This window comes from Budorcas taxicolor, chromosome 2 (assembly GCF_023091745.1).
Source record: "Budorcas taxicolor isolate Tak-1 chromosome 2, Takin1.1, whole genome shotgun sequence".
Taxonomy (NCBI): Eukaryota; Metazoa; Chordata; class Mammalia; order Artiodactyla; family Bovidae; genus Budorcas; species Budorcas taxicolor.
In genome coordinates this window covers 179610286-179635892 of record NC_068911.1, presented here as the reverse complement: position 1 = coordinate 179635892, position 25607 = coordinate 179610286, and the positions used below count along the sequence as shown (strand labels likewise).

General features: G+C 56.7%; 1 protein-coding gene across 1 annotated transcript in view; it reads left to right on the top strand.

The window, feature by feature from the left end:
- Nucleotides 1-25431, top strand: part of PADI4 (peptidyl arginine deiminase 4) — a 32979-nt gene extending 7548 nt beyond the window's left edge. The window contains exons 3-16 of the mRNA XM_052635541.1: nt 189-255; nt 1768-1835; nt 4383-4497; nt 5894-6019; nt 7858-8036; nt 8196-8299; nt 9183-9294; nt 11329-11436; nt 19635-19789; nt 21655-21796; nt 22052-22154; nt 22986-23056; nt 23648-23788; nt 25198-25431. Coding sequence (XP_052491501.1) covers nt 189-255; nt 1768-1835; nt 4383-4497; nt 5894-6019; nt 7858-8036; nt 8196-8299; nt 9183-9294; nt 11329-11436; nt 19635-19789; nt 21655-21796; nt 22052-22154; nt 22986-23056; nt 23648-23788; nt 25198-25431 — 1725 coding nt within the window. The remainder of the gene's footprint in view (nt 1-188; nt 256-1767; nt 1836-4382; nt 4498-5893; nt 6020-7857; nt 8037-8195; nt 8300-9182; nt 9295-11328; nt 11437-19634; nt 19790-21654; nt 21797-22051; nt 22155-22985; nt 23057-23647; nt 23789-25197) is intronic.
- Nucleotides 25432-25607: the final 176 nt, after the last annotated feature.

Here is a 25607-nt window from a genome sequence, read left to right as displayed (position 1 = left end):
CCCTTCTACGCATCACAGTCACTTAAGGGTGTTGCTGCCCCTCCAGCGCCATGCGCCGCGGCGTTCCCAATAGGCTGGGAGCCCCTTCCTCATCTCCTCGGCACCCCGCTCCGAGCCGGCGCGTAGCAGGCCGTTTGGTGTCTGTTGAGTGACTAAGGACGTCATTCGGGTTCGCTCCTGTTCCTCAGGTTCAGATTTCGTACCATGGACCCGCGCCCACCCCGGCTGAGGCCCTGCTCTACGTCACTGGGGTCGGTAAGTGATGCCCAGCAGCTCAGAGCTCAGCCCCCTCCCCTCCACACACCCCGCGCAGGAGAGACTACACCCCGACGCTTACTCGAGACCAAGTGGAGAAAAGAAACATTTCTAGACAGCCACACATCTGGTCGCTCATAAACATTCCTTCCCCAGGCAGTGAGCCACAAACACAGCTGGAGGCAGGGCGTTTGCAGGGAGGTTCAATCACATGTCAGTGTTTTATTTCCCAGCTTAGGAAGTGGCATGTGGATTTTTGACATATGAGTCTCTATACCTTTTTGAAACCTCAAATATTTATGAGAAAAATAGATGATACTGTCTTATACAATAACATAGACCAGTATCCCCCAAATGATTTACATCCCACCTCCACCATTTTTGCCGTGTCAGTGATCTGTACTCAGATTTATTTAGTATTCTTCTTCAAATAAAGTATGTTTGAACTTGCCTTCATATTGGACAATAATATCATAATACCAGCATTATTTAAATGTACATTAAATATATGAACAGCATATGAAGGTTTCATTCATTTATTTCATAGTAAATGTCATTTATTTATTTCATTAATAAATATGAATATAAATAAATTCCATTCATTATTTCACTAAAACACATTTTAATAATTTTATTATTATTATTTAGCACTTACTCTATGCTGGACAGAGTGCCAAGACTTTACATTTAAACCTTACAACAGTCCAGCGAAATTGCCACTATCATCCCATTTTACAGGTGAGGAAACTGAGGTACAAGAGTTAAAGAGACTTGCCCAAGACCACACAGCTGGTTAGCCAGGGAGCCAGGATGTTCTGGGCACCGAGTGCTGTGCACTCTGGCCCAACATTGACTCACGGCCGTGTGTGTGTTTACAAGGTCATCCAGGCCAATCTCATTCTGTGACCTCATAAGGTCACCGCACAGTTATCACTGGAATGGTCACGTTGCCGAGTGTTCTGGTGAGGGGAAGGCATATGCTTTCTCACCCCTGCCATGTGGACAGAGCAGGTATGTCTGAGGATGTGATTTGTCCCACGGCACACAGATCAGAATGTCCGGTGGGACCGAAGCAACCACTGTGCCCCCTGGTGCAAGCTCACCGGGGGCTGAAGGTGGGCCAGAGGCTTCTGTGAGGGGGCAAGGTGTCCTTGCAGGAGCTTTGCCTTATATACCCATTGGGGTGGCTGGGAACTCTTTCTGAAGCCCTGGGGTGGGGGGGCACGGGGCAGACACGCAGGGTCTGGTTGGCATCCTGGTTGTGGCATGGCCTCCCACCCAAGGAGGATGCCTGTGATCAGGAGCCCCTGCTCTTCTGCCTGAATTGCAGCCAGACTTCGCGGGGGACATGGGGAGTCTTACACCCTGTGTCTCCTCTGAAGGGGAGGCAAAAAAACCTTCGTGCAGGTAAGTCTCCTGGGGAAAGGACTGTCCATCTGGGGCCACACCAAGTGCCCTACCCTCGGTCTGGTATCCTCACCAACCCTCTCCTCTTATTTGCTGGGATTTCAGAAATCTCCTTGAGTGCAGACATCAGCCGCACTGGCAAAATGAAGCCCACGGGCAGCGTGAAGGACCAGGTACGCACAGCATGACCTCAACCTGGCCCTGAATGGCCTCCTGACTCTGCTGGGCTCGCCTTACACGCCCCCTGGTGGTGATGGGATGAACAGCAGTGTGCTTCCTATATCCATGTCAATAGGCCAAGAAATACAAGTTTAGGGAGAAAAAGAAAATTAAAACCGCCAATACCATCATTGCTTTGGTTTATATAGGCCCCATCGAGTCTACAAAACTACATTTTCATGGTTGTACATTCAGAGAACCTGTCATCCCACAAACCGAAAGCTAGATTCACCCAGTTCATGCACAGCAGAGAAAATTTGCAGGCAGGTCAGGACCCTGGCCCCAAAATCTAGGCTGTGGAGAATTCCCTCATGGCCCAGTAGCTAGGACTCCACGCTTCCACTGCAGGGGTCCTAGGTTCAATCCCCAGCTGGAGAACTAAGATCCCGCACGTGGGACTTCCCAGTAATAATGAATCCACCCGCCAATGCAGGAGACATAAGAGATGGTGGTTCAATCCCTGGGTCAGGAAGATCCCCTGGAGGAGGGCACAGCAACCCACTCCAGCATTCTTGCCTGGAAAATCCCACGGACAGAGGAGCCTGGCGGGCTGCAGTCCATGGGGTCACAAAGAGTCAGACACGACTGAACGAGCAAACAGCAACGACGTGCCTCATAGCACGGCCAAAAGAATCCCTATGCTAGAGTTTAGCGACTGGTGGGCAAGGTTCACACGGGGGGAATAATAGAGAAAAGGGGCAGTGGGTGGCGGAGGGAGGGGGGTGGGTGGGGCAGGGAGTGTAGGCTGCAGAAATGTAGGGTGGTGGGATACACAGGTGACGAGTTGCCTTAAACCTCAGGATAAACCTCGTGGTGTCCCTGAAGCCCCAAAGCTGCCTGCACATTTTTATGCTGATCTGGACTTTAATTAACCAATTAATTTTTTTTTTGTCACGCTGCACAGCTTGCAAGATCTTAGTTTCCCTGCCCCAGGCAGTGGAAATGCCGAGACCTATTCACTGGAGCATCAGGGCAATGCCCACATGCTGGTGTGCACTTAAGGATGACAGGACCTGTCAAAAATGAAGGTCCCCTTGTGGGATCGGTCAGCAGTGAAGGGAGAACTGCAGCTCTGGCAGGGGAACCCGCCCTCTGTCTTTCCCAAATTGCAGTCATCCCCTGGGGCAGAACGCTCTGCTACAAACAGAGGACGGCATCACCGTTCAGATCCTTGATGGGAGGGCCGCTCCATTTGCTTTCATCTTCGCAGAGATAGCAGCCAGCTGCTGAGAATAGTGCCCACACTTTCAGGAAAGAGTTAATTAAGAGTTCTCATAAGAGGAACGATTTAGATCCGAATCTTGACACAAACGTTTAGCTCAGTTTGGTTTGCCAATCCAACAGTTTTTTTTTTTTTTTTGTACTGGGAAAGCCTATCTTTATTTTTTTTTTTTTTTTTTTTTTTATTATTATTATTTTTTTTTTTTAATTTTAAAATCTTTAATTCTTACATGTGTTCCCAAACATGAACCCCCCTCCCACCTCCCTCCCCATAACATCTCTGTGGGTCATCCCCATGCACCAGCCCCAAGCATGCTGTATCCTGCGTCAGACATAGACTAGCGATTCAATTCTTACATGATAGTATACATGATAGAATGCCATTCTCCCATATCATCCCACCCTCTCCCTCTCCCTCTGAGTCCAAAAGTCCGTTATAGACAGCTGCGTCTTTTTCCTGTCTTGCATCCAGGGTCGTCATTGCCATCTTTCTAAATTCCGTATATATGTGTTAGTATACTGTATTGGTGTTTTTCTTTCTGGCTTACTTCACTCTGTATAATCGGCTCCAGTTTCGTCCATCTCATCAGAACTGATTCAAATGAATTCTTTTTAACGGCTGAGTAATACTCCATTGTGTATATGTACCACAGCTTTCTTATCCATTCATCTGCTGATGGACATCTAGGTTGTTTCCATGTCCTGGCTATTATAAACAGTGCTGCGATGAACATTGGGGTACATGTGTCTCTTTCAATTCTGGTTTCCTCGGTGTGTATGCCCAGCAGTGGGATTGCTGGGTCATACCAACAGTTTTTAAAAGCTGTTGAAATCAGTTTTACTGTCTTGGCCTCCTAACTTCATTTTTTAAAAATTTTTAAAGATTTTTTTTTTAATGTGGACCTTTTTAAAGTCTTTATTGAGTATGTTACAGTATTGCTTCTGTTTAACATTTTGACTTTTTTGGCCGCGAGGCCTGTGGGGTCTTAGCCCCTCCTCAAGGGATCAAACCCACACCCCCGGCACCGGAAGGCAAAGTCTTAGCCACTGAACCACCAGGGAGGTCCCTTGGGCTCCGTTTTTAAAATGGATGAACTGAGTTTGCTTATGACTTTGGGGGGAGGCAAAAGTCCACTCTCGGGACCAGAACACTACCTGATGTGGGAGCGAGGTGTGTAAACCACTCAAGACTGCGAGGTGCCAGGCAAGGCGGCGGGCTTCCCCAGGAGAGGGAGGGGCACACGCGCTCCTAAGTGTGCCCATCTCTGCTGGGTCCACAGAGGGCCTGGACCTGGGGCCCCCGTGGGCAGGGCGCCATCCTGCTGGTGAACTGTGACAGAGACAACCCCGACTCTTCCGCTGTGGACTACCAGGATGAGCAGCTTGACGACAACGGTAAAGACCCCCAAGATCTAGCGGGAAATAGGGTTTTTGTCTTTTTGTAAAGTCTTTCGTCCTAAGCCTGGCAACAGTCCTCAGAAATCAGGCTTATTGGAAGCATGCTCTTGTTAGCACACGGGTTATGTAGGTGAAGGAATGAACAAGGGTCCTGAGAGGGCAAGTGATCCGCCCAAGGTCACACAGCAGCCAGGGGAGGGCTGGGAGCAATGCCGAGCGTCCCAGTGCCTCCTCCAGGGCCGTTTCCATCTCCAGCCTGTTGCCTAATGCAAACTTCCGCTCTCAGCTCAAGCCTGGGGTCTCAAATAATTTAAGACAAAAGCCTGACTAGAGCCCCAAACTCAGGTCAGAGCGACTCTGAGCCCTGGCCAGACTGGGCACTGCTCCAACCAGTTCAGAACTATTAACTCAATTGATTCTTCAGAAGTATGTTCGGTTCTCATCCCCACTTTACAGATGGGAAAACCGAGGTACAGGAAGTTAAGCAATTTGCTCCGGGTCACACAGCCAGTAAGTGTGTGGCTCAGGATTTGAGCCCGGGCATCCTGGCACCGGGGCAGGTTTAGGAGCCCTGCTGGCACACCTCCAAGTGGTGGCCAGGATGGGAGACGCACGCCCCAGGTGCACTGGAGGAGGGCGCCCAGCAAGTGAGGTCGTTTGGCCAGGGCAGCAGCTACTGCCTTCCTGCGGGAGTTGCTAGAATGGCCTCGCTGGATGCAGTTTGAAGTTGCGGGCAGTTGGCGTGTCCTGATGCCAGGGAGCAGCGTCTCCATGGCGCCTGGCACACACGTGCCTCTATGGACCCTCCCAGGATGCAAGGTGCTATACTTCAGGCTTTGCGCCTGTGACTGCACCCTTTCCGCGCGGGCTCTGTGCCTAGCCCTGCGTGCTGACAAGGATGCAGAGGCGTGGAGAGAGGAAATGACTCCCCAAGCTCCCACAGACCCAGGGCTCACGCCCCGCCCACTCCAGCGCCCTTAACCACGCGACTCTTGTCCGGCTCTGCTCTCCCCACGTCTTTGCCAGCCACCATTCAGGCTGGTTCATCTCCCTCGCGGGCCCCGGGGAGAAGCTTCTCCACTCACTCAGTCCACAAACAATCAGTGAGCGTCTGCCTCGTGCTAGGCATTGGTCTGGACGCTTCTCAGAGCTGGGAGCAAAGCAACACACAAGACAGATGTGGTTTCTGCCTCGCCAAGCTAGCATCCTAAGCTCATCCTGGTGAGGGAGATCATGTCCAAACCCTGATTCGCTTTAATTCTAAAATGAAAACTGTCACTTAAAAACTGGAAAGAGCGCAAAGAAAATAAAGCCAGGTGACGAGATGAAGGGTGGTCTTGGGGGGAGGGTGGTCTCAGGGGCTGACGTCTCAGCCACGCCCTTCTCTCTCCAGACCTGGAGGACCTGTCCCTGGTGACCCTGAGTACCAAGACCCCCGCGGACTTTTTCAGCAAGCACCAGCTGGTGCTCCACGTGGCCAAATCTGAGATGGACAAAGTCAGGGTGTTTCAAGACAACGGTGAGTCACCTCTGGCTGTCACCTCACCGCCCCCCGCCCAAGGGACTCAGCCTCTCCACACCCTCCTCGGGGGAAATTCCCGAGCACCTCCCCCGTGCCAGGTTCTAAGAATCGAGGAGGCAGCAGGGAGCGAGCTGGAGGGCCTCTCTGAACGGATGGGCACAGAAAGGGCACAGACAAGACCCAGGCAACAGATGGGGTCTGGCGCCGGGCAAGCGCAGAGAAGGGCCCGCCGTCCCTCCCAAGCACTGCCGAAGGTGATCGTGTGTGTCCGGCTCTTCTCTCTCTCACACACATGCACAAACACACAGAGAAGACTCATTTGCAGGAGCTGTTTTGCTCTTGTTTCTGAAAGCAATTGGGGTTTTTGTTTGTTTTCCTTTTTTTTTTTTTTTTTTGCCACATCGTGTGGCATGCAAGACCCTAGTTCCCCAAGCAGAGACTGAACCCCCACCCCCTGTGGTGGAGGTGCAGCATCTTACTCATGGGGCTGCCGGAGAAGTTCCCACAGGGGACGTTGAATCCAAGCTGACTGCACATAACACCTGTAACATGCAATCATTTGTTCAACAATCTGCTGATCAGAAGCATCAGCAGCTTCTCGGTGGCTCAGGGGCCCCTGCTGCCCCACGCTAGGTCAGCTCTAGGCACAGGGGACAGAGCAAAGAACTTAGCAAAGTCTCTGCCCTCAGCGGGATGGGGTGATGATACGTGAAAAGTCGTCGCCTGCGGCCCCAGAAGGCACTAAATGTGTCCTTGCAGAAAAGGGCACAGCAGGGGAGGGGGAGAGGGCGGTCAGGGAGGCCCCCCAGAAGGTCGCTGAGCACTGGGAGATGGAGGAACATCAGGGGAAGGGCACTCTGGGGCAGGGGGGACCGCGGGTGCGAAGGCCCTGAGGTGGGCTGTGCCCACGGCTCGAGGATGCAGGGGGGCCCGTGTGCTGAGAGCACCAGGCAAGGTTTACGAGGGTGAACAGGCCGAGCAGAGAGGCCAGAGGGGAGGGGCTGGTCACAGAGGCAGGAAGTGACTGCGGCTTCTCGTCTGTACGGGGTGGGGGGCCTATGAGGGCCGTGCCGAGGAGCAGACCTGACTTACTTCCATTCAGACCGCAGGGATTAGACTGACATCGGTTTGGCCACAAACCAACTCCTTGCCTCTGTGGAGGCATCACCTCCTCCAGGAAGCCCTCCCTGACCCTCCAGCACTCATTGCTGTCTGAGATTTTGACCTTCTTTTCCTTGCCTCTGTGGAGGCATCACCTCCTCCAGGAAGCCCTCCCTGACCCTCCAGCACTCATTGCTGTCTGAGATTTTGACTGTCTTCTCTTCTCCCTGCTGTGGCACTGGTGGTGAAGAACCCGCCTGCCGATGCAGGAGGCATAAGAGACATGGGTTCGATCCCTGGATGGGGAAGCTCCCCTGGAGGAGGGCAGGGCAGCCCACTCCAGTATTCTTGCCTGGAGAATCTCACAGACTGAGAAGCCTGCTGGGCTGGGCTCCATAGGGTCGCAAAGAGTCAGACCCGACTGGAGTGACTTAACATGGACGCACTTCTCCAGTAGACCATGCGCTCCGTGCGGCCAAGGACAAAGACTGTCTCCCTGATCCTTCGGGGTCAGCTGCGAGCAGGTGAAAGGCAGGGAGTGGACGCTAGAAAGAACGGACTATCACGTATGCTGGGCTTTCTGTAGCACTGGGTGGGACTCAGGCACCCCCATCATGCCGGTCCTGGGCCTCCATCCGGTGATGTCGCGGCTGAGGCTCAGCCCTCTCCCCCTGAGGAGGGGCTCGGGCTCCTCAGAGACAGGGACCCAGCGCTGACCTCCTGCTCGCTCCCAGGGGGCCGGCAGCCCTCCCGGTACAGCGCGGTCCTGGGGCCGGAGCGCCCGTCTCACCTGCTGGAGCTCCCGGGCGGCCGGCGCAGCACGCACTTCTACGTGGAGGGCCTGGCCTTCCCCGACGCCAGCTTCCCGGGGCTCGTTTCCCTCCACCTCTCCCTGCTGGACGCGTCCAACCCGGTAGGCCCGGTTGGGGGTTGGCGGGGGCGGGGTGGGGGGGCGTGGCGGGGGGGTGCTGGGGGTGGTGCTGGGCTTCCAGGCCCCGGCCCAGCTGGGGAGGGGCTCCCCGTGCATCTGGCTGCTCTCACAGCCCCTCTCTCGCCCTCCCCCCCGCCGCAGGAGCTCCCCCAAAGCCTGCTTTTCCAGGACAGCGTGGTCTTCCGTGTGGCCCCCTGGATCATGACCCCCAACACCCAGCCCCCGAAGGAGGTGTACGTGTGCAGGTGAGGGGCCCTGGAGGGCCGGGGCAGGGCCCAGACACACACACACACCCCCAGGGAGACCCTGGAGCAGGACCCCGGGGGGCTTTGTGCCTCGCAGCGTGGATGGGGGCACACGGGGCTGGCTGAGGGCGGGGCTTGTTTGGCGCCGCAAGCGGACAGGGAAGTCATCGTGGGCGCTGTTTCCCTGTCACTCTTCGCCCCGAGCATCCTGAGGGTGGCTTTAGCGCCTGGGGGCCTTTGGACTTCGCCAGACCCGGAAGATGAGAGCTCTGGTCCTCCGGGCGAGGCCTCCGGGCTCCCACGAGGGCGGCCCTGCACGCGGAACCCCGGGCACTCATTTCCAACGCCCGTTCCTGACCAACCTCTGAGCTCGCGTTCTCCATCCTGGGGCAGGGCACACGGCAGGGGGCCCTGGGCGTCCATCCCGCGGCCAGGGAGCCCCGGATAACCACGCAGGGCCCCGGGGGGGCCCTCCCCCCGCCCCTTCCTGCCACCTGGGGGAAGGAGGGCTGCGAGTGTAGCCTAGTGGTCAGGACACAGCCTGGAAGCCAGCAAGGCCTGGACCTGAAAGCACGTGGCGTGACGCTCACCTCCACACTCTGTCTTCTGCTCACTGGAGGGGTGCCTGCTGGTCCCCTCCTGGGTTGTCAGCAGAGCTCAGGGAAACAGCATGCTCCAAGCAGACAGACGGGGCAAGCGGGGGTCTCCATCGGGCTCCAGGGGTCTCGAAGCGCCCACCACCGGGGTCCCGTCCTGTGTCCTGGCCTCAGCTCCTGCGCCTGCTCCACCCTTAGTCCAGCCCGCCTCCTCAGAGCCCAGCCAAGGCCGCTGGGTGTGGAATCAGGGGCCCCGAGGACCTTTTCTTTCTTCCTGATCTTTCTAGGTTATTTGAAAACGAGGACTTCCTGACGTCACTGACCGCGCTGGCCAAGAAAGCCAAGTGCAAGCTGATCGTCTGTGCGCAGGACGAGAGCGTGAATGACCGGTGGATGCAGGTGTGTGCCCTCGGGGCAGGCGGGCTGGGTGCGGGAGGCACACCCCGAGGGTCAAGGGGCACGGGGCCCCGGCTCCACGGGCTTGGCCCGCACCCCGCTGGCCACCCTTCCTTGGCCGGCGAGGGAGTTAAGAGCCTCCCAGGGTCCCCGCAGACAGGGAAGGCTCAGGAAAGCGACCCTACTGACATTTAAACGGCCTGCTAGCCGTGTCACCGAGATGCCTCCTTCCTGCTTGAAAACTGTCAGACGACCTCAGGAAACTGAACAAATGCTGCAGCGCTCGGGGGCTGGGGCTCCAGCAGCCCTGCCTCCAGGCCAGGCCACCCCGGGCTCAGCCTCCAGGCAGGCCGCCCCGGGCTCAGCCCCCAGGCCAGGCCACAGCCCTGCCCCAGCGTCTTCCGAGGCGCCCGTCTCCCCCTCAGCTACCTCCCGATCCAGTTGCCCCACGTCCGCCACCCTGGATCAGCATTCCTTTCTAACCCCCAAATGTGGCCTCCCTGGTGGCTCAGACGGTAAAGAATCTGACTGCAATGCAGAAGACCCGGGTTGGATGCCTGGGTCACAAGGATCCCTGGGTCAGAAAGAGCCCCTGGAGGAGGAAATGACAACCCACTCCAGTATTCTTGCCTGGAGAATCCCATGGACAGAGGAGCCTGAAGGGCTATAGTCCACGGGGTTGCAAAGAGTCGGATGCGACTGAAGCAGCTGACACACACACACACAACCCCCAGATAATACCCTCTCTGCCTTTCCTATCATTCCACCTGTGTTAGAGCAAACTAGATTAAATGGCTGGAACGTCACCATTTTTCATCTCAGGGAATGGCAGTTTGAACCTCCAAGATGGTTCAGCCTAGTAGTGTTTTATGGCCAATGTTAGGCCTGCCGGCTGGAATGCAGGCCAGCTGTGCACCCGATCCAATCTGCGCCCTCCCGTCTCTGTCCCAGGGGCTCAGCTGGGGCCTTACCCGCCCTCTTTTGGGGCAGGATTACCTCTGTCCTCCAGGCTCCAGCTCAGCAGCACTCATTATTATTATGCATTTGTGGGCTTCCCTTGTGGCCCAGTTGGTAAAGAATCCACCTGCAATGTGCGAGATCTGGGTTCGATCCCTGGGTTGGGAAAACCCCTTGGAGAAGGGAAAGGCTACCCACTCCGGTGTTCTGGCCTGGAGAATCCCATGGACTGAGTAGTCCATGGGGACCCAGAGTCGGACATGACTGAGCGGCTCTCACTTCGCTTTCATTATTCATTTGTGTTAGGGAACCGGTGCTTCACAATGCGCTGTTAGTTTCTGCTCCACAGCAAAGTGAATCAGCTGTGCGTGCACACGCGCTGCGCTGCGCTCGGTCGCTCAGTCGTGTCTGACCCTTTGCAGCCCCTTGGACTGTAGCCTGCCAGGCTCCTCTGTCCATGGGATCCTCCAGACAAGGATACTGGAGTGGGTCGCCATCCGCTCCTCCAGGGCTCTTCCCGACCCAGGAAGGGAACCGGGGTCTCCTGCGCGGCGGGCAGACCCTTTACCAGCTGAGCCACAGGGAAGGCACACATACACTTGTATCTACCCTTTCTTAGGTTCTCTTCCCATTTGGGTCGTCACGGAGCGGAGTAGAGCTCCCTGTGCCAGACTAGAACCTCTTTAAGAAGTCTCCCCTGTGCCATCCCAGCTGCCTTGGGAGCCCCCCCTGTGTTCCCGCGGACGCCTCACCTCCCTCCCCTCCCCTCCTAGCTCTGGGTACTGAGCGCCCAGCTCTTGGGTCGCCCCTCGAGCTCAGGGCCCATGGCTGGTACACCATGGGTCCCTGGCACCCACCAGGAGCAAGAGTGAAGGGCACCTGGGTTGATTCCTCTGCACATGGATTCAAGTACAGGACAGTAAGCTCTGCTTTCCCAGAGCCTCTCTTCTGGGGTTGAATAACCCAGTGCATTTGCCCTTGACCCCACAGGGAGAGAGAGCAGATGGTTCTCCAGCCCCCATCCCTGCGCCAGGCGTCAGGAGCAGGTGTGACAGCCTCCCTGTCCCTCTCTCTGCGTAGGACGAGATGGAGATTGGCTACACCCAAGCCCCACACAGGACGCTGCCCGTGGTCTTTGACTCCCCGAGGAACAGAGGCCTGAAGGACTTCCCCATCAAGTGCATGCTGGTACGTGCCGCACGGGGTGGGCACGGCGTGCACGCCCGGCTCCCGCCTCCTTCCTGGCTTCCATCCCCCGCCCCATACCGAGCACCTGCAGGTGCGTAGGGCCGCAGGACGCCGAGCAGCTGTCACACAGGTGGAGGGGCAGTTTTTTTTTAATTATCTGTCTATCCGTCGCTATCTTTGTTTTTAAGTTTGTGTTTCTGTGTGTGTGTGCATGCTCAGTCGTGTCCAACTCTTTGCAACCCCCTGGGCTATAGACAGCCAGGCTCCTCGGTCCGTGGGATTCTCCAGGCCGAATACTGGAGTGGGCCGTCATTTCTTCCTCCAGGGGATCTTCCCAACCCAGGGATCAAACCCAAGTCTCCTGCATTGGCAGGCGGGTTCTTTACTGCTGAGCCACCAGGGAAGCCCTCTTTAAAGTTACTATTTTATTTTAATTTTCTTTTTCAGCTGCGTGGCTTGACATGTGGGATCTTAGTTCCCTCACCAGGGATCAAACCCGCACTCCGTGTGTTGGAAGCGCGGAGTCTTAGCCACTGAATCTTCAGAAAGCCTCCTCCTGGGATATTTCTGTTATGTGATGAGATGTGGGCTTGCCTTTCCCAAAGCCCTTTCTGGCTGTGAGCTCAAGCTGTCCCTCAAGAAAGCCCCGCTGAGCGTGCAGGTCGGGCGTGGGCTCTCTTGTTCCGCTGCAGACGCTCTTGGGGCCTCGCTGGTGTCCGGCGGTTAGGACTCTGCACTTCCACTGTTTAGGGCACAGGTTCAACCCCCAGCCAGGGAACTAAGATCCCTCATGCCCTGTGGTGTAGCCAAAAGAAAAAAAGATGCTCTTCTGCAAGGTGGGGGTAGGGCCCGGACCAGAACCTTCCTCAGCATCCAGCTGCAGGCTCTGTCTTTTGGGTGGGAGTGTGACTTTCAGGGGCTCCCCTCGGGACACACAGGCTGTTCAGGACCAGAGTGGTCATTTCCTTGGTGTGACTTTATCAGCCAAGGTCTCCACATGTGTTTAGGGGGTCAGGTGAGAGCGTATCATTGAGTCATGCTTGACTAACTGGGTAGCTTCCTGCAAACTCAGCACAGAATAACGAAAACGGTAACAACTGTAATAACGGTCACATTTGGGGCTCACGTCCTGTGGCGCTCACAGTGCTGAATGCCGACATAAGCTCACGTAATCTGTCTGACAACCTCTAATAGTAGGTGCTACTACTAGGCCCATTTCATAGATGGAGAAACTGAGGCTCAAAAGGTGAAGCGGCTTTCTTCAGGTCACACAAAAAGACAGTTAAGCTGCAACTCAAAGCAGGCCATGAGCAGCCTGCCCCTGGTTTCTCAGAGAGCCCCAGGCCCATGCTCTGAGCCCTGACAGCCCCCTGACCTCAGGCACCCAGAGAAGATGGAGGAGGGAGTGTGAGGTGCAAGCTGCGCTTCGGTGAACGGCTGTCCAAGCAGCATTCTGTTCCCCAAAGGGCGAGGGGCTGACCTTGCCCACGCGGGAGGCTTTGAAAGGAGACCTGAGTTTAAATCACTGGCTCTCCCGTGCTGCGTGCTGCCGACGCAGGGATTTAGTTGGGGTCATGACGTCTCTGCCATTTGGTTCAGTTCAGTCGCTCAGTCGTGTCCAACTCTTTACATCCCCATGGACTGCACCACACCTGGCTTGCCTTTTCTTCACCAACACCCGGAGTCTGCTCAAATTCATGCCCATTGAGTCGGTGATGCCATCCAACTGTCTCATCCTCTGTCACCCCCTTCTCCTCCCACCTGCAATCTTTCCCAGCATCAGGGTCCTTTCAAATGAGTCAGTTCTTCATACCAGATGGCCAGAGTATTGGAATTTCAGCTTTAGCATCAGTCCTTCCAATGAGTATTCAGGACTGATTTCCTTTAGGATGGACTGGTTGGATCTCCTTGCAGTCCAAGGGACTCTCAAGAGTCTGCTCCAACACCACAGTTCAAAAGCAGCAATTCTTCAGCACTCAGCTTTCCTTATAGTCCAACTCTCACATCCATACATGACCACTGGAAAAACCATAGCTTTGACTAGATGGACCTTTGTTGGCAAAGTAATGTCTCTGCTTTTCAATATGCTGTCTAGGTTGGTCATAGCTTTTCTTCCAACGAGCAAGTGTCTTTTAATTTCATGGCTGCAATCACCATCTGTGGTGATTTTGAAGCCCAAGAAAATAAAGTCTGACACTGTTTCCACTGTTTCCCCATCTATTTCCCATGGAGTGATGGGACCAGATGCCATGATCTTCATTTTCTGAGTGTTGAGCTTTAAGCCAACTTTTTCACTCTCGTCTTTCACTTTCATCAAGAGGCTTTTTAGCTCCTCTTCACTTTCTGCCATAAGGGTGGTGTCATCTGCATATCTGAGGTTATTGATGTTTCTCCCAGCAATCTTGATTCCAGCTTGTGCTTCTTCCAGCCCAGCGTTTCTCATGATGTACTCTGCATATAAGTTAAATAAGCAGGGTGACAATATACAGCCTTGACGTACTGCTTTTCCTATTTGGAACCAGTCTGTTGTTCCATGTCCAGTTCTAACTGCTGCTTCTTCACGTGCATACGGATTTCTCAGAAGACACGTAAGGTGGTCTGGTATTCCCATCTCTTTCAGAATTTTCCACAGTTTATTGTGATCCACACAGTCAAAGGCTTTAGCGTAGTCAATAAAACAGAAGCAGATGTTTTTCTGGAACTCTCTTGCTTTTTCTGTGATCCAGCGGATGTTGGCAAATTGATCTCTGGTTCCTCTGCCTTTTCTAAACCCAGCTTGAACATCTAGAATTTCACGGTTCACATTCTGTTGAAGCCTGGCTTGGAGAATTTTGAGCATTACTTTGCTAGCGTGTGAGATGAGTGCAATTGTGCGGTAGTTCGAACATGCTTTGGCATTGCCCTTCTCTGGGACTGGAATGAAAGCTGGCCCTCCTGTAGACAGCCTCGGATGGAGGGAGGCTGTGGCGGCCCCTTGGCCCGCACGCCAGTCAGGGGTGTCGGCCACTGTGCTTAGTCACCCGGCCGGGTCCAGCTCTTTGTGGCCCCGTGGACTGCAGCCCGCCAGGCTCCTCTGTCCAAGGAAGTCTCCAGGCACGAATACTGGAGTGGGTTGCCATGCCCTCCTCCAGGGGATCTTCCCAACCCAGGGATCAAACCCAGGTCTCCTGCATTGCAGGTGGGTTCTTAACCATCTGAGCCACCAGGTCGGGGTATCTTGATTCAAATCACTCGGGAAAGGAATCGGGGATCGTGGAATAGGGACTCCCCTGGGCTTTCCTGGTGGGTCAGATGGCGAAGAGCCCGTCTGCCACGCGGGAGATGCAGGTTCGATCCCTGGGCATGGCTACCCAGTCCAGGATTCTTGCCTGGAGAATTCCACAGACAGAGAGTCTGGCGGGCTGCAGTCCATGCGGTCGTCGCAGAGTCAGACCGGACTGAGCGACTAACGCCTTCACGCCTGCTTTCTCAGGGGCTTCCCCGGTGGCCAGTGACTAAGAGTCCTCCTTGCAATGCAGGAGATGCAGGTTCAGTGTCTTGTGGGGGAACTAAGACTCCCCCTCGCCTGGTCAGGGAGTTAAGACCCGATGCAGCCAAGTAAATAGATAAAAATACATTTTATAAAAAGAATTGGGATAAGAATCGAGCTCCTCACCAGGCTGCAGCGCCATCGGCTTCTCCAGCCCCGGGCCACTTCCCTGCCCCTCACCGGGCTGCAGCCCCACTGGCCTCCTCCCTGGCCTTCACACGCGCCCAGCTTGTGCTCACCCCGGGGCCTTTGTACCTGCTGTTTCCGCTGCCTGCGGCGCTTGCCCCAGTTCAGGGTCTGGCTGCATCTCCACCTCCAAGTCTCAGCCTCTGTGCCCTCAGGGAGGCCAGCCTGAGGCAGAAGGACCCACCCACGGCCCTGGTATTCTCCACCTGCCTGTTCCTCCTGGAGTCTCTTATACATCACCAGCCTGCTTGCTTCCCACCCTCTGCCTCCCAGATAAGCTGGAAGCGCCACACAGGCAGGGGCTGGGCCATGGTGCCATCACTGCTCACCAGGCACTTGGCACGCAGCCTGACACGCGGGGGCTGTTCCTTCCACAAGGCGGCATCAGTAAACTTTAAACCAGTAAATGGAGCACCAAGGGCGCTTGCCAAAAATAGAAGCGTTTAACCTTGAAGTTAAACTGAATGAAAACAAAGAGTGCTATTAAATCCATCTTCACACAAAGGTCCACAAAAGCTCAGAATCGAGGTTTTGCTCTCCTTGTTAAGACAGGAGGTGAGTGGGTGTTAAGGGTGGATTTGTCCCACCGCTCTGAGACCTTTTTCTTTGACTGACCAGAAAGACTGGAGGAGAACCTGGACACCTTCTAAGTCTGTGCTGGGATCGATGGCAAGTACCCCCCGTCCGGGCATCTCCTGCACACCCCACTCTGGGGGACCCCCTTCTGCAGACAGTGGAAACCCCTTGACTGCAGGAGCCCAAGCCTGCAGCCTTTGTACCTTTCATATCATGGCGCCAGGGCAGTGACCCGGGTGAATTTATCACCCCTTCATCACACGTTCTTTGAGCACGTAGTCTGTGTCCAACCCTGTTCTAGGCAGTAGGGATCTATTGCTGAGCGATGCCAAGGCCCCTACTCTTATGGGGTTGTCATTCTAGCTCAGAGAGATAGACAAATGAAATAGTCAGGGGAGGCCTTGTTGAGAAGCTCACAATGGAGCAAACACTCCAAAGAGGAGGGAGCTGACTCCGCGGATGTCTGGGAGAAGAGGGCTCTGGGCAGTGGGACAGCAATGATGAGTCTTTTTAGTTTATTTATTCTCGGCTGCACGGGCTCTCTCTGGTTGCAGAGTGGGCGCTCGGTGTGCGGGCTCAGCTGCTGGGGCACACGCACTCGGTCGCTCTGCGGCATGTGGGATCTAGCTCCCAGACCAGGGATCGAACCTGTGTGCCCCGCACTAGCAGGCGGGTTCTTAACCACTGGACCCCCAGGGAAGGCCAGAACAGTAAGCCTAATGAATAAATAAGTTACATTAGATGTTGGGAGGTGCAGTCAAGTACTGCAGAAAAGGAAAGCGAAATCACGGGGCTGCCAGCAGCCAGAGGGCTGGGGGGATTAGATGGCGACTTTAAATGAAATGGTCAGGGGAGGCCTCATCGAGAAGCTGACACCGGAGCAAAAACCCCACAGAGGTCAAGGAGTTGCCTCTACGGATGTCAGGGTGCAGAGGGTTCTGGGCAGCGGGAAAGTCAGTGTGGAAGTCCTGAGGCGGGACGTGCCTGGCATGCCCAGGGAGTGGTGAGGAGGCCGGAAGGGGGGCACCGAGTGAGCAAGAGGCAGAGAGGTGGGGAGGCAGGCACGTGGCGGGAATGGGTGTCGCGGGGGGAGACGGGTCCTGGGGCTTCCTGGCCACTGTGAGGCCATTTCTTCAGAATCTGAGACTCTGGGGGTTCATTGCAGAGTCTTCAGCAGAGGATGAGTATGATCTGATTGGTGCCGTTAAAGGCAGTCTCTGGTTGCATGTTGAGAATGGACCACAGCGAGGAAGGGTGGGGCGGGGGGATCAGGGACAAGGTCACCACTGTACCTGGTGACAGATGATGGGGCAAGGGAGTGGAGAAGCAGTCGGCTTTGGGATGCGATTTTATTTTTAATAGTTACTTGCTGATCTGCCTGCACCAGGCCTTAGTTTCAGCCTGCAGGAGCTTAAGTTGCAGCATGTGGGGTCTAGGTCCCTGACCAGGGATTCAACCCAGAGTCCCTGAGCTGGGAGTGAGGAGTCTCAGCCCCTGGGCCACCAGGGAAGTCCCTTGGGATACGCTTTGAGGGCAGAGCGAACAGGACTTCCTGACACTGCGGGATTGACAAGGGGGGACTCCAGGCCTTGACCCTCGTGGAGGGCAGGCGCCACCCCCTGGGAGGGGAGGACCTCGGAACAGGCAGGGAATGAGGGAGTGGGGAGCAGGGTCAGCAGTTCTGATTGGGGCAAGTGTGAGATGTTTGGTCAGCCTCCAAGCGGGGCGTCAGGCAGGCCGGGGACGCACTCACGGCATTTGGGAGGGACGTGCAGACCGCGCTGTGAGCCTGGCCACGCTCAGCATGTGGACGGTATTTCTCGAGACCAGGCGAGACCACCAGGGGAGGGAGTGAAAGGAGGACCAGGTCTGTGCCCCACCCTCACCCCCAGCGCACAGGAGACTCGGAGGGAGCAAAGGAAGGGAGACCACGATGGCCCAAACGCCAGGTGCAGAGAGCGTGGGAAGGCCGGGGGCGACCAGCCGACCCAGGCGCCGCTCAGGGACAAGGGAGCCCAGGCCTTGCGCGCTGAGCTGACTGTGGCCGCAGGGACCCCGAGGGGCGTCTGTCCCACGCTGACTCGGCCGGCTGGTGCTTGCTGTGGGGGCTCCCCGCTGCGCACAGCCTTCCTCCAGCTGTGGGGGGGCTCCTCACTGCAGTGTCTCCTCTTGTCTCAAGGCACAGTCTCTGGCGCTCGGGCTTCAGTAATTGCAGCTCCCGGGTCTCGGGCACAGGCTCTGTAGCTGGGGGCACGGGCTTCATTGTCCTGTGGCAAGTGGGACCTTCCCGGACCAGGGATTGAACCCTGGTCTCTTGGACTGCAAGGTGGACTCTTAACCATCAGACCACCAGAGGAGCTCAAGGGAGCAGTTTTGATGGCCCAGCAGGGGAGGAGGTCAGGTTGGCAAGGGTTTTAGAGAGAAAGGGAGGATTTGGAAAGAATGGGTTTTAGACCTGTGGAGTCACAGACCCGCTTGAGGCTACTCATCTTCCCACAAAACATGCCCCAAGCCCAGTATTTGGCATCAAGTTTCAGGGCGTCTGTGGCCCCCATGAAGCCCTAGGGTACAAACCATCAATTTGTGGGCAGTAGAGTTAGAGGTGAGCTTCCTTGGTGGCTCAGCTGGTAAAGAATCTGCCTGCAACGCAGGAGACCCCGATTCGATTCCTGGGTCAGTCGAGAAGGGATAGGCTACCCACTCCAGTATTCTTGCCTGGAGAATCCCCATGGGCGGCGGAGCCTGGTGCCTGTAGTCCACGGGGTCACAAAGAGTCAGACAGGACTGAGCGACTGAGCGCCGCACAGAAGCATGGGTTAGAGGTGCAGCAGGCAGGCTGAGGACGGCCTCTCAGATGGGCCCTAAGCCCAGAAGCAGACGCCGCCTTACATGGCAACAGGGGCTTTGCAAGCGAGATTAAGTCAGGGACCTTGCGATGGGGATTCTCCTGGGTGATGTGGGAGGACGCTATGCCCTCACAAGGCTCCTCATGAAAGGGAGGAAGCGGGGCCGGGATGGGAAAAGACTTCTGATGTCAGCAACAGAGACTGGAGTGATGGGCACTGAATACGGAAGAAGAGCTGCCAGCCAGCTGACCACTAGACGCTGAAAAAGGAAGGGAAATGGGTTCTCTCCCAGAGCCTCCAGAAGGAGCCAGCCTGCCACCCCTTGATTCCAGTCCCGTGAGGCTGACTCAGACCTCTGAGCTCAGAGCCGGCGGCTTACAGCGGCAGCCGGAAGCCAGCGCGGGGTGGGAGGCGCCGCCCCCGCGGTCTTCTCTCGAGGACGAGGGGCCGCAGCCTCGTGGGGAGGCCCACTGCAGCCCCAGGCCGGGACGCGCCCCTGTGGACCAGGCGCGTCTGCTGTAGACAGCTCGAGCCGCAGTCTTCCTGAGGTAGTTTCTGCTCTGAGGACAGAGATGGAACCTTGCAGACTCATTTTCACACCCGAGTGAAAGCTTATGGAGTGGGCTTCCCCAGTGCTCAGGGGTGAAGAACCCACCTGGCATGCCAGTGCAGGAGACGTGGGTTCAATCCCTGGGTCAGGAAGATCCCCTGACGGAGGAAATGGGGACCCACTCCAGTATTCTTCCTTGGGAAATGCCGTGGACAGAGGAGCCTGACAGGCTATAAATCCATGGAGTCACAACGAGTGGGACACGGCTGAGCGACTGAGCAGGCACACACACAAGGCTTAGAACGCGCCCCGCAGAGACTCATAAACCCCTCTCTTGCCCGCGCTGACTCAGCCTTCCTTCAGAATCCCTCAGACGGTAACGGGACCTGCTCTGAACCAGTGGCCGAAGGGTTTCTTCTGTGATCAAGCTCATCTTTAAACCTGGACCCCACGCTCTCGTCCCCAGGAGGCTGGGTTCTCTAACTCTTGGCCCCTGCTCCTCCCTCCTCAGGGTGCAGATTTTGGCTACGTGACTCGTGGGCCCCAGACGGGCAGTGTGACTGACCTCGACTCCTTTGGGAACCTGGAAGTGAGCCCCCCAGTGACGGTCGGGGGGAAGGCGTACCCGCTGGGCAGGATCCTCATTGGGGACAGCGGTTACCCCAGGTGAGGAGAGGAGGCAGGGAGGGGGGCGGACTCAGGGGCGCAGGGGAGTGGAGTGCAGCAGAGGCCAGAGCAGAGGGCTTCCCTGCTGGCTCCTGGCCAGGAGGGCTCAGCGGGGACATCCCTGGGGTCCCGTGGGTTAAGACTCCACGCTTCCAACACGAGGGGCGTGGGGTGGATCCCTGGCTGGGAAACGAAGACCCTGCATGCTTCTCAGTGCAGAAGAAAAAAAAGAGGGGTCAACAAACTTGAGGGACTATGGGGAATCAAAGCAGACAGCAAAGAGCACCCAGTGGGGAGCCCAGTTCCAAGCTCAGCCACCTGCACGCCTCAGGCCACTGAATGTTTGCTGAGCACCTGCTTTGCGCGGGCCCTGTGCCAGGAGCTGGCAGGGAGTGTGGCCCTGAGCAGGACGGGCAAGCCCTGCCGCTGTCCTAGTGGGGACGACGCGCAATGGAAAAGCTAACAAGTAAGAATTTCCAGCAGTGAAGAAAGCACAAAAGTGCGGCAGAAGAGGAGAGGGAAGCCGGGAAGGCAGACCCAGGAGGGCTTCTCTGGGGCGGGGCCCGAGGCCCGAGGACGAGCGGGGCGCGGCCGCGTGGGGCTCTGGAGCAGGGTTCCTGGGCAGGGACTCCCGAGCTGGTCCAGCGACTGAGGCTCCGAGCTCCCAGCACAGGGGGGCTCGGGTTCGATTCCTGCTCAGGGAACTAGATCCCATATGCAGCAGCTAAGAGTCTGCGGGCTGCAACTAATGCGCCCACAAGCCACAGCTAAGACCCGGTGCAGCCAAATAAATAAGCGCTTTTTGAAAAGATCATGGGCAAAGGCCCTGAGGCAGGAATGAACTCGGTGGGTTCAAGGCCAGAGGGGCTAGAACAGAAACTGAGCAAGAGGAGGAGTGAGGGCTGGGTCCCGAAGGCGCCTGGAGGTCGGGGCAGAGGGCGCGCGGAGGCCGGGGCGGTGACGGGGCGTGCGCGAGGGCGCACAGCTGACAAGGGGGCACTGACTCGATGGGACCAGCTCCACACCCACGGCGACGCTGCTCACAATACCAGCATCCAGGCTGAGTCAACAGGCAGCGCTTGCAGAGGCTAAGGACTGGCCCTACACCCTTCACCGACTCCATGCCTCGGCTGTCGCCAGTAAAACTGGGGTGACAGGTTCTAAACTTCTCAGATGGTAGGAGATACGATGATAACAGAAGGCATCCCAGGGTCTGAACCCCTTCCCTGGAGAGTCCTGGCCGCTTCACCAAGTCCCGGGCCCTCAGAGACTCCCTTGGTAACTCCTGCCCTCGTGGACGCCCCCACCCCTGTCTCCCCATGAAAGTGAAAGTGTTAGTCACTCGGTCACAAGTGTCCAACTCTTTGTGAGTCCATGGACTGTAGCCCACCAGGCTTCTCTGTCCATGGGATTCTCCAGGCAAGAGTACTGGAGTGGATTGCCATTTCCTTCTCCAGGGGATCTTCCTGACCCAGGGATTGAACCCAGTCTCCTGCACTGCAGGCAGGCCCTTTAGCAGCTGAGCCAGCAGGGACGCCCATCCCCCACTGCTGCTGTAGCTGTTCAGTTGCTCGGTCACGTCCAACCCTTTGTGACCCCATGAACCGCAGCACACCTGCCTTCCCTGTCCTTCGCCATCTCCCGGAGCTTGCTCAAACTCATGTCCAATGAGTTGGCTCTTGGCATCAGATGGCCAAAGTACTGGAGCTTCAGCTTCAGAGTCAGTCCTTCCAATGAATATTCAGGGCTGACTTCCTCTAGGATTGACTGGGTTGACCTTGCTGTCCAAGGGACTCTCAAGAGCCTCCTCTAGCACCACAGCCTGAACGCATGCCTGTCTCCCCGTGACACCCCTCTGTTGGCAGCAAGGAGAGCCAGGAGATGCATCGGACCCTGCAGGACTTCCTGGGTGCCCAGCAGGTGCAGGCCCCGGTGAGACTCTACTCTGACTGGCTGTCTGTGGGCCACGTGGACGAGTTCCTGAGCTTCGTTCCGGTGCAAAAGAAGGTGTGGTCTTGGGGGGCTGCCTGAAGGAAGCCACAGGCCTCCTTCCCGGGTTCCCAGACCCAGCTCTGCCTCCGCCGGGGAGGGTGGGGGACACTGACCTTATCTTCCCAAATCTTTCTCCCTCACCCAGAAGGGGGCATGGAAGAAGCAGCCAGCTTAGGTACAAGCCCCCGCTCCCCACACCCTTGGCAGAGCCTTCCTCCCGGGAGCCCCAGGATCCAAACTAACCTCTGACCGCAGGCTTTCTGCCCCCAGGGCTTCCGGCTTCTCCTGGCCAGCCCCAGGGCCTGCTACAGACTGCTCCAGGAGCAGCTGAAGGAGGGCCACGGGGAGGCCCTGCTGTTCCAAGGGGTCAAGAGTAAGTTGGCCACGCCTGGCCTTTCCCCTGGGAAGCTTCCTCTGCCTATACATGGTCTCCCATCCCCAGATGGAATCACTCAGGCCACTGGCATCTTCCGCCCCGCCACCGGGCACCAGGCACTGTGCGGGGCGCTAGGGGTGCCGCATGAACAGGGAGGAGGAGGTCCCTGCCCTCGGGACTCACAGTCCGGGGCGAGTGAGTTCAGGAAGCAACAACACAGGGGCTCTGAGGGGTGTCTGGGAGGAGTCCCAGGAAGGCTTCCTGGAGGAGGCAAAGGTCAGGCCTGAGTATGAGAGGTGAGCAGGAGTTGGCCAGATAAACGGGGCAGTGGGATGGGACTAAAGATAGTCCAGATAATCCAGGCAGAAGGAACAGCCAAGGCTCAGAGGCAGGAGAAAGCAAGCTGTGTCTGAGGACCTGAAAGAAAGCTTAATCCGGATGGAGCACAGAATGAAATATGTTTTCAGTGATGTCCGCAGACTCAGGCTGGAGTCAGAGGTTGATGTCACTACGACTGAGAGCTTTCACCTAGCGTCTGTATATGTCATGGAGCATCAGGCAACAAGTCAGGCCTCTGCCCCTCAGGAAACAGGATCCCTTTGGAGATGAGAGAATTTACGAGACTGAAAGTAACGCTCTTAATCAGAACTTACCCAGTGTAAATTATTTTATTAAAGTCATTTACCTCCCAGATACTCATAACAAACCTGTGTGTTCTGAATCATTGCTGCCCCCATTTTATAGATGGGAAAACTGAGTCCCTACTGGACCTTCTGGGAAGAGCAAAGTGGATCTCTGAATTCACCTGCTTCTTTTTCTCCATGACAGAAAAAAAGCAGCAGAAAATAAAGGACATTCTGTCAGACAAGATGCTGAGAGAACACAATTCGTACGTGGAGGTACTAGCCTGGCCATTCAGGGCACGTCACCCCCCAGGTGGAGGTACTAGGCTGGCCACTCAGGGCACGTCACCCCCCTAGCAACCTGACACTCGCCCCCACCCCCACGCCCAGCTCTCTTCCCCGAGGTTAGAAGACCAGGACGGAGCCTTCCGGGTGATCAGTCCTGGGGTGTGTGTGTGTGTGTGTCTGTGTGTGTGTGTCTGTGTGTCTGTCTGTCTGTGTGTGTGTCTCTGTGTGTCTGTGTCTGTCTGTCTGTATCTGTGTGTGTGTGTCTGTGTGTCTGTGTGTGTGAGAAAAGAGTTGGCAAAGTCAGAGAAAGACAGGGCAGACTCAGAAACAGCCATGGAGGCGTGCAAGAGGCCAAGCACTGGAGTGGCGGGACAGGCAGGGACACTGAAGCGGAGCCGGGGCGGAGCAAAGGCGAGCAGGAGCGGGGCCAGGAGGTGCCCCGCTGCCTTCCTGGCCCTGTCTCAGGCCCTCCCCTAAACCGGCCCGCCTGCGCCCCACCCCCAAACCCCACCCGCCGAACCCCACCCCCAACCCCGAGTCCCCACCCCACCCACCGCTGCCCCTCCTCCCGCCCCCTAGAAATGCATTGACTGGAACCGGGCGGTGCTGAAGAGGGAGCTGGGCCTGGCCGAGCGGGACATCGTGGACATCCCGCAGCTCTTCAAGCTCATCAAAGACTCGCGCGGGACCCCCAAGGCCGAAGCCTTTTTCCCAAACATGGTGAGGATGCGGACCTCCGAGCCCGCCCAGCTTTGCCCGCAGTCTTAAGTCCAAGAGGCCCGGGCTGTGGATCCAGCAGGCTTGGCTGTCTCCTCACCCCTCGGGGTTTGCGTGGCCCTCTCCAGCTTACAGCGCCTTTAAGAGGCAACTGCCTGGGGGTGAAAGACTGTCGTCACCCCGCTAATGCGCAGGAAGTCAGGTCTCTGGCGAGAGCTGGGGTTCAGAGCTTGGGGTCTGGCTGCGCTGCCCGCTGTGGGCTTCCTTGTGTCGGGCCAAGTAAGATCCAGGCGGGTGGTTTGCAGACTGGGTTCTCCAGGACTCTGGGGTTCCAAGACAGGGCCTCCCTCACATGCTTTAGATTCGTCTCTGTTTTATGCTTTGAGATATTGCAGAAAATTTTGTTTAGAAAAAAAGGATTCCTTGGCTCAATCGAGACAGGAGGGAGCACCATCCTCGTAACCCCCTCTCCTGAATAAGGGTCCTTGGCCCCAAGCATGTCATTTCTTTAGCCCCGGGGGAAAGAAAGCTGATACCTGAAGCTGGCGGTGCAGCGTCTCAGACGAAGGAATCTGAGGGCTGACTCGGTTCCTCCTCCCTGTGAGGCCTCACAGGGAGCTGTGACTGGAGCTTGAGGGCGAGGGCCTGGGTGTGGAGCAGGTGGAGAAGTCGAGAGTGCCAGGCAGCCGGCACGGGCCGAGTCTGAGAGCCGAGATGTCCCTGCAGTGACTCTTGAGCCCTGGAGACTGACTCCGAGCTCACTGCACCCTGCCCAGGCCGCACGCCTGTTCTCACGCGACTGTCACACCTGGAAGCGTGCTTGGCTCTTTCTGCTGATGGGGCGCAGAGAGGCCAAGTGACTTGCCCGAGGCCGCACAGCTGTGTAAAAGTCCTGGGATTCGAACCCACAGGCCACCTCCCAGTGTAATACCTTATGTACACGACTGTGGAGGAAACAGTCGTTTACATAACGTGTTATGTATGGAAAGTGCTATAAAAGGTGCAGTCACTTATTCCCCGGATCGTAATATCAACAGATCTGTATTAAGTGCCTCCTCTGTGCCAGGCGCTGTGCTGGGAGCTGTGGGAACCCAGAGGATGGCTAGTTGCCCGAATCTGGAGAGCCACAGGCTGCTTCACAGAGGCAGTGGCATTGGGACGGGGCCTTGAGGAATCGAGTTTGCCGGAGAGTGGAGAGCGGCAGCGAGGAAGGAGGGGAAGGGCTGAGAACACGGACCCAGAGTCCGAAGGCTTGGGTACAGGACCTAGCCTCACTCCCTGGCCTTCAGTAGCTCTCATCACCTTTCTGGGCCTCCGTTTGCTGGCCTGTGAAGTGGGGCTGTTATAGGGGACACTCAGGTGGTGCCGCAAGGCGCACGCTGCTGCCCCTGACCTGGCCGCCCCCTTTGCAGGTGAACATGCTGGTGCTGGGCAGGCACCTGGGCATCCCCAAGCCCTTCGGGCCCGTCATCAACGGCCGCTGCTGCCTGGAGGAGGAGGTGCGGTCCCTGCTGGAGCCGCTGGGCCTCCACTGCACCTTCCTCGACGACTACTACGCCTACCACGTCCGGCAAGGGAACGTGCACTGCGGCACCAACGTGCGCCGGCAGCCCTTCTCCTTCAAGTGGTGGCACATGGAGCCCTGAGCCGGCCCGCCCTCGGGAGCTCCTGGCCTAGACTCCGGCTTAGCTAGGGGGATAACTTCCGTGCTTTGTCTCTGTTACAGCAATTTACTTCTCTTGTTTAGCTGTTCTATACTCATGCAGGGCTTTAAAGCAATGTTCTTGCATTTTCAACAATAAGCTTGATTTTTACAAGACTA